Source organism: Petaurus breviceps, unplaced genomic scaffold (assembly GCF_028583685.1).
Source record: "Petaurus breviceps papuanus isolate PSGF00001 unplaced genomic scaffold, PetGlider_PUasm1.0 688, whole genome shotgun sequence".
Lineage (NCBI taxonomy): Eukaryota > Metazoa > Chordata > Mammalia > Diprotodontia > Petauridae > Petaurus > Petaurus breviceps.
The window spans coordinates 24,023,630-24,031,663 of record NW_027186457.1 but is presented as its reverse complement, the minus strand read 5'-3'; the positions used below and the strand labels follow the sequence as shown (position 1 = coordinate 24,031,663).

At 43.3% G+C, this 8,034-nt stretch overlaps 1 protein-coding gene across 2 annotated transcripts in view; it reads right to left on the bottom strand.

Moving 5' to 3' along the window:
* The window catches only part of LAMP3 (lysosomal associated membrane protein 3), a 28,722-nt gene that overhangs the window by 16,324 nt on the left and 4,364 nt on the right, over nucleotides 1-8,034 (bottom strand). For both annotated transcript variants that reach the window (XM_069104788.1, XM_069104789.1), the window contains exons 2-3: nucleotides 7,619-8,034; nucleotides 5,855-5,983 (exon numbers count right to left, since the gene is read on the bottom strand). The exon at nucleotides 7,619-8,034 is cut by the window's right edge and continues 423 nt beyond it. In XM_069104788.1, coding sequence (XP_068960889.1) covers nucleotides 5,855-5,983; nucleotides 7,619-8,034 — 545 coding nt within the window. The remainder of the gene's footprint in view (nucleotides 1-5,854; nucleotides 5,984-7,618) is intronic.

The window sequence follows — 8,034 nt, the reverse complement described above, 5'->3', positions numbered from 1 at the left end:
TCTCTCTCTCTCTCTCTCTGTCTCTCTCTGTCTCTCTCTGTCTCTCTGTCTCTTTCTGTCTCTGTCTCTCTGTCTCTGTCTCTCTGTTTCTTTCTGTCTCTCTGTCTCTGTCTCTGTCCCTCCCTCTCTCTGTCTCTGTCTCTCTCTGTCTCTGTCTCTCTCTCTGTCTCTGTCTCTCTCTGTCTCTGTCTCTCTCTGTCTGTCTCTCTGTCTCTGTCTCTCTTTCTCTGTCTCTGTCTCTCTGTCTCTGTCCCTCCCTCTCTCTCTCTCCCTCTCTCTCTCTCTCTCTCTTCCTCCCTCCCTCCCTCTCTCTCCTCCCATCCCACATCTTTCCTCCCACCAAAAGGAGGATTAAAACAGTAACTTTATTTGGGACAGGTGAAGTTGGAGGAATATGTATGTGTGTGTGCTCACTAGTGTGTAGAATATGATCTTCAGGTGGAGATGTGCTGTAGGCAGATGAAGATGTGTATCTGGAGACCAGGAGAGAGGTCAGGGCTAGTGCATTCTATCTGGGAGTCATCTGCATAAAGGTGATCCTTGAAGCTATAGTAATGAATGAAAATGTGTGGAGAACAAAAACACAGGAGAAAATATATGGAGAACAAATTCGGGACCTTGGAGCACATCCTTTTTTTAAAGGGTTTGGAAAGAGCATTAGAAATTAGTGAAGAGACAAGGACTGAATGAGGACCTTTGGATTTGGTGATTACTTCATTTCTGGTGGGTGGCCTTTGAGAAGACAGTTTGGTCTCATGCTAAGGTTTGTGTGGGTCAGAAGCCAGATTGCCAGGAATCAAGAGAGTAAGTGGTGAAGAAGTGGAGCCTTGGGGGCAGACAACTTCTTCCAGACCTTTAGCAGTGAAGAGAGGAGTATCACAGACTTACAGTTGGAAGTGCCCTTAGGTCACTTATTCTAGCTCCTTCATTTTACTCTGAAAGAAACTGAGGCTCAGAAGGGTCAAATGTCTTGCCTCCAGTCAACCAGGAAACACATTTAAGCACAGGTCTTCTGCCTTTCAATGGAACTCTCTCTCTATTGCAGCTTGCCAGTAGGTAGATTTGAGAAGAGGATCAAGCCAAGGCACTGGTCTTGATTTGGGCAGATGGGGACTGTTTGTGGGCAGTTAAGGGGAAGCAGAGAAGGAGAGATTGAGGCTGCATGAGAAGGCCATGATGCAGACAGGGTTTGAGGAACAGAGAATGGAAACTGGCATTCTTATCAGATGGTCTCAAGCTTTTCAATGAAACCAGTGGTCATGTCAGCTGCTGGAAATGGGGCATTGAGGGAACAATGACAGGTTTGAGAGAAAAGAGGTTTGGTGCACCTGGAACAGGGTACCCAAAAGGAGAAGAGGATTGTAGCAGAGTTGTTCAGAGCAGCAGCAGCAGCAAAGGGGTTGCAGAATTTTTATACATTATACATTTGTAGTAGACACATCTTCCTTCCAAAAGAGAACACCTGATTAGACTCTCTTTGACGATCCTTAACCTCCTCCCAAATATGAGAAATTGCCATACACGCTATCCATTCTTATAATGAGGCACCTTAGGAATGCTTGGTCATTTCTCTGACTGTAGGAGACTGTATGTATGGAAGAGGATAATTGATATTGGAAAGGGAGAATTACATAGGCAGCCTCTGGGGCACCGGAGTACACACATCTCCTTCTGGGAAGCGCCTTCTGACTTCTGTGAGGCACAGATAGTCAGAATGTGGATTACACGGTCCAGAAGAAAATGTGTTGAGAACCTTCCCACTTGTAGGAAGAACAAGCTGTCTCCAAGGTCCTTTCCGGCTCTAAGTAGCAAGTCAGGACACATTTGTTTCAGATTTAACAAAAGGAATGTAGTGAGATTGTTGGAGTTACTACTCTGCCCTGTGGTCCGAGGAACTGAAATTCCCTCTGAAGTAGATAAATAATAGTAGCTGATGTATTTGATGTCCACAAAGCACTTTCTGTGGATTTCATATCTAGAGCTAAAATGACTTCAGAGGATATCTAGTCCAACACTCATTTTTAAAGATAAGGAAACTGAGGTCCGGGGACAAGTGACTTGTCCAAGGTCACACAGGTAGTAATCATCAAAGTCAGGATGTGAATCTAGGTCTTTTGACTCTAGATCTGATCTTTCCAATGGATTCTTATATAATAGAGATATGGAGAGCTATGTAATTGCTTAATAATTAAAAAAAAATTCTTATTGCTTTAAAATTGGCCGGTGAAAGGCACAGGGAAAAATTATTGTATGTATGGAGGAGGAGAAGTGGGAGGGATTTAGAAGGAGAATGAAGCAAGATTAAAGAGATATCAATAAAAGGGTTGTTTTTTTTTTTTTAAAGAAAGGCACTGTAAAACCACAGATAGGAACACCTACGTTTGACTTTGAGCACTCCAGAATTAGCTTGTTCTCCCTTTGCTTTTGATTTCTCTTGAATCTCATTCTTTATCCTCACAGGTTCAGAGATTCAGGGAAGAAGGGAAGGCAACAAACATGTACTAAGTGCCTGCTGTGTACCCGGCACTGTGCTAAGTCGTTTACAAATATCGCACTTGATCCTTGCCAAGACCCTTTGAGGGAGCTGCTTAGTGATTTCCATGCGCTTTTAGCAAAAGTAACTTTTAGTGGAAACAGGAAATGTTTGATTTTCTAGGCAGTGGTCTCCCAGCTGGCAACGGGAGCAGGGGATAGAAAGTGAAATCATCTTATTCCTGTCTAAATCTCACTGCCTGCGGGTGGATAGATGGGTGGGGAGCACATCCCTGAGACTGATTTCCCCTAGAAAGCTTTCTTTTAGCTTTTAATACAAATTATATGGCAGAAAATTCAGTTTCTATTCTGAAAGAGACAGAGACACAGAGAGACAAAGAGACACAGAGAGAGACAGAGAGACAGGGACAGAGAGAGAGACAGAGACAGAGAGAGACAGAGACAGAGAAGAAAGAGAGGGAAAGACAGAAAGAGACAGAGAGAGGGAGACAGAGGCAGAGAGACAGAGAGACAGAGACAGAGAGAGAGAGGAAAGAGGGGGAGAGACAGAGAGAGACAGAAAGAGAGAAAGTGGGAGGGAGGAAGAGAGAGAGACTTTAAGGAGGAGCAAAACTTTCCCCCTTTAGAATAATTTCTTTGGCAAGGTCAGTTTATAGCTAGGCAGTTTGTTTCCTATCCCACCACTTCCAATGTAAAAAAAAAAAAAAATAAGTTATTGTAGGTTCCTAGGTGGGGCGGCAGGGACCCACCAGTGCCTTGTACAGTGTTTAGCAGATAGCAGATATTCAATACATACATGTGCTGATCGATTAATTAGTGTACACATCAACTTTAGTTTATTAGCATTTAGCTGGCTTCCTGTAGCTTGATTTTCCAAAGCAATTATCATTTTCTTTGTAAAGCTCAGGTTTTCTCTCTATAACTTTTCAGAAAGTAGGGTGTTCAGGGACAGGAACCCAGACCTTTCTGTGAAAGCTTCTGGAAGGAAAAGTTCCCTTATCCAGATCAATTACAAAGAAAGCCAATGCAGTTATTGAGATATATATTTTTTTAAGTTCACAGATTCCAAGTCAAGAAACTCAGAATTAAAGATTCAGGTGGGTTGAGGAAGCTTTTTAAAAAAAATGACAATTCATTCCTCCCCCCAGTTTTGAGCCTATCAATCATTCAACTCTGACCTCAGACATTTACTAGTTGTGATAGCACCTACCTCCAAGGCTAGTTGAGGGCAGCTAGATGCATAGCAGATAGAGCCACCAGCCCTGGGGTCAGGAAGATTCATCTTGAGTTAAAATCTGGTCTCAGATACTTATTAACTGTGTAACCTTGGGCAAATCACTTAGCCCTGTTTGCCTCAGTTGCCTCATCTATAAGATGGGTTAGCAAAGGAAATGTAAACCACTCCAGTATCTTGGTCAAGAAAACCCCAAATCATGTCAGACATGACTGAAATGACTGAACAACAATAACAACAAGGGTAGTTGTGAGTTTAAAATGGGGGTGATATTTGTAAAATGCTTTGAAACAGTAAAGTGCTATCTACATGATAACAATGAGGAGGAAGAGGAAGATGGATTCCATGAAGCCTTTAAACAGGTTTCCTCATGAAGGGGTTAGGAGTTTAGGTCAAGAGTGGAGGAAGGTAAAACAATGGGGACCGGGCCAGATAATCACTAGACCTCCAGAACCATGACATTGGAAGAAGCCTTCCTGAAAATACCCAAACAAAAATCTCCTCTAGGACCAGAATATTTTTAGAGCTGGAAGGGATCTCAAGCCACCTGCTCCTGCCTTCTCCTTTTGTAGATGAAGAAACCAAGGCCTAGGGACAATGACTTGTCCAGTATCACTAAACATCTGAGGTCAGACTTAAACCCATGACCTCTGGCTCCATCGTCAGTGTTCTCTCTTCTTTCCTGACAAACTAAGGATAAAGGCAGAATGGCGCCTCACACCTGTCCTTTCTATGAGTTTCATTTGATAAGTTCCCAGAAGGAAGCTGGTCAGGAAGGATTCCACCCCCACATTAAAGCGCACATGTTCCAGTAGAAGGTAAGTTTCTTGAAGGCAGAGACTGTTGGCTTTGTTTCTGCATCCCTGGCCTCTGTCATAGTCAGCTAAGTAAATGTTTGCTGGGTTGAATTGGATGCACACCCAACTGGAGACTGGTTCCCCCATTTCTCCTTCAAGCCTAAGTCTCTGCCATTTCATTTGAAGTCTTAAATCTCTGCTAAGCATCCAACAGGTGTGACAGAATTCAAAGGATGATATCTTCTCTGCTGGGTCCCCAGTGGAAATCCACTGACTTTCCGTGGATGTCTCCACAGAGGGGGAGAAGGAGAGTGTGCCCTAGGAGGCAAGAGCCCTTTGAGATGAAATGGAGGGACAGATGCAACTCAGGGACCTCTGAGAAACATTGATTTAGAACAGAATGAACCTTAGAGACAAGAATCTAAGGTCAGATTCCAGGGGCTCCATGAATTTGGATGGGAAAAAAATTCTATCTTTGTTTTCACTGACTCCTAACTGAAATTTGTATGACCTTCACTTATTTAAAAACAACATTCTGAGAAGGGATACACAGATGTCACCAGACTTCTGAAAGGGTCTGTGACTCAAAAAAGGAAAAAAGAGGAAAAAGGTTAAGAGAACTTGGTCTAGTCCATTTCACAGATGAGGAAATGGAGGCCCAGTGAGGAACACCCCCAGTCCTGAGTGCTGACGTCTGTTTGATGACCACTAGACCCTAGCCTTATGCTCTTCTGATTTGGGAAACACTAGTCTGGGGTTACCCAGAAGAGTGTGGACTATTTGCTGGAGCATGGCTTGGTCACCACCAATTCCTCAGAGCCATGGGGACGTTGTGGCTTTGGATCACCCGATACCTTGTCTCCAAGCCCATCCTGGAGAGTCCCGGCATTTTGGACTGGGTTGGGTGGTTAGTTCCTGCTTGTGTTATTCTTAGGGATCCCAGGCCCTGGATTCACATGGGGATTTTTGAGGGTTTGCTCATTTCTACAACTTCCTCCTTCAGCTCCTTCACAAACTACCTGCCTATCGGCACACTTGAGACTAAGAGCAGCCCGAGAGGAACTAATTTCCTTCACTGGCCAATTCACTAGGCCAAGTATTCTTTACCTGAAGGAGAGAGAGCAAATAAAAAGTGTGGCAATTTCCCCTGGTCCTCCCCCAAAGGTCTTATCTGTAAAGATTTCAAAGGCTCCGAGATTTGTTTCCTGGGAGGCTTAGGTGGAAGGGTTAGAAGGGTACTACCTCTTCTTGGGTCACAGCATGGAAAGCCCTCTGCCCACCCCACCCACAGCTGATAAAAGAAGAAATGAAAAAGCTCAGGGTTTCTTACCATTATGAAGGTCAAGTTCACAAATCCACCTGGGAAAGTCAGGAGAAGGTTGGTTCTCTGGGGGCCACAATTCCCTGATGCTCGAGTCACATTGGGGTTGAGATTGAAGTACATTTGAGATAAAGAAGACTAAGGTGGAGATAGAAGAGTACCTCAGTGAAGTGGGAAACAAGATCCAGTCTCTTAGGCGCCCTGTCCCTCCCTACTCCCTCTCCCCTGTCCCAAGAAAACTGCCTAAAGTCACACAGGGAAGAAGTTGCAAAAGTTAGGATTTGAACCCAGGTCCCTGGACTCCAGAGTCCATACTTTTCCTACTCTGCCATGCTGATTCTTATCCACTAGAGACCTTGGATCATCAGGCTTATCCCTCTGATCTTATCAATGAGGGAGCTGCAAGCCAGAGGCTAACGCAGTCGTCATCAGAGGTCACTGGCCAGCTTTTGGCAGAACAGGGAACAACAGCCAAGACCCCTGATGGCTGGTGCAGTATTCTTTCCACTAGACTATACCATAACTTTGATTTAATTTAAAGTGAAGTACACATGGATTTAATTTTCTGGGATAAAAATGTCCCTCCTCAGGACATATTTTACTCATTTTTTGAAACCAATTAGGCCTTTAGTTGAGCAGTATTTCAATTGCTTCTAAGTATTTAACTTTCTAAGGGGTAAAGTTGTAGGGTGGATGGTATATAGAAATTGAAGTCAGGGAAACAGGTTCAAATCTTGCAAGTGACATTCATTAACTATGGGACCCAGCAGGGATGCAAATGGTCAATACCACTCTCCAAAAAAAGAAAGACACATTTTTTTTTTAAAAGTTAAAACTAAATGATTAATATTTTCTTCTCTTTTTGAAAGTCTAGACCAGAGCTTCCCAAACTTATTTGGCTTACCACCCCCTTTAAAAAAAATTATTCTGCACCCCCCTGGAAATCTATTTTCTTTAATCCATGAAGGTTTTTTTTTAATTTGCATCATTTCAAAAAAATATAGATTTTTTTTAAAATGATGCATCTTAAATTTAATACTTCACTGTAAATTTGTGGGCTTTTCCCACATTGAAATTTTGATGACACAATATTGCAACATTTTACCATATAGTATTGTATTGTAAGCAAGCCATTACACACACATATTTTTGCTGATGCATGCTGGACTTCCCTACAATGTGAGACATGCTCATCTGCCAACACTTGCTTGTTAAGTCCTGTCAGGGGACTTGATCACTGATCAGTTATAACTTGCATTTTGTGTGTTTATTTGGAAAAAAAAACAACAGATGAAACATGTACAACCAGTTTTTAAAAATTTTCTTCTCTTCTCTTCTTTCCTTATGCTTCCACTGCCCCTTATTTTTATTCAATGCCCCCCCCCCCGCCAACTGCACCTGGATCATCCCAGTGTCCCCCAGGGAGTGGTATTGCTCACTTTGGGAATCTCTGGTTTACACCATTAAGAAAGCAATAAAATCAAGCTCTGATTTGTAGTTTGCTGATTTTTGAGGGGTAAATGCTTATCCAGAAAATTTAACCATTGACTTTCCCCAGTCTTTTGAGCTGGTCCTAGCACATCCCTGAACTTTGGACAAGTCTCTTGACCTGGGAGCTTCAAGCTAAGGAAATTCTCCTTGACTATATTTTCTTTATGTTACATGTTGCTCAAGAAGGCTCCTTTCAAAGGAAGGCAAAAACTTCTCATGCCTAATGAAGGATCCAAGACCGGATGGATCCCAGCCTTCCCCTTCTCCTGTTCCCAATCTTACCTTCTTGTCTTGAATGAGCAGCTGTACTCCCATGTCAGCTTTCATGCATGCCCTACTCCCATTGTAAACCAGATAAGTTCCAGTTTTAGGGGATGATGGCTGAGGAACAAGAGTGGGCCCCAAAGTTGTTGTGATTGATGAAGTTGTGGTGGTAACATGGTGTATGGTTGTAGTGTTGATAGCCTGGGTGGTCTTTCCTTTGGTTGTGGTTGTAGTTGTAGGCATCGTCAGGGCAGTCTGGTTGTCTGGTGGGGTGATTACTGAAGCCATTCCTAAGGTTGTATGACCAGCTGTTGACTGAGCTGCCAAGGTCGTCTGAGTCATGAGTGTGCTTGACCATTCTGTGTGAGGTGTGGTGGTGGATGAGCCAGGAGGAGGGGAAGTATCAGCATTCACAGAAGTGGTAGTTTGAGCTG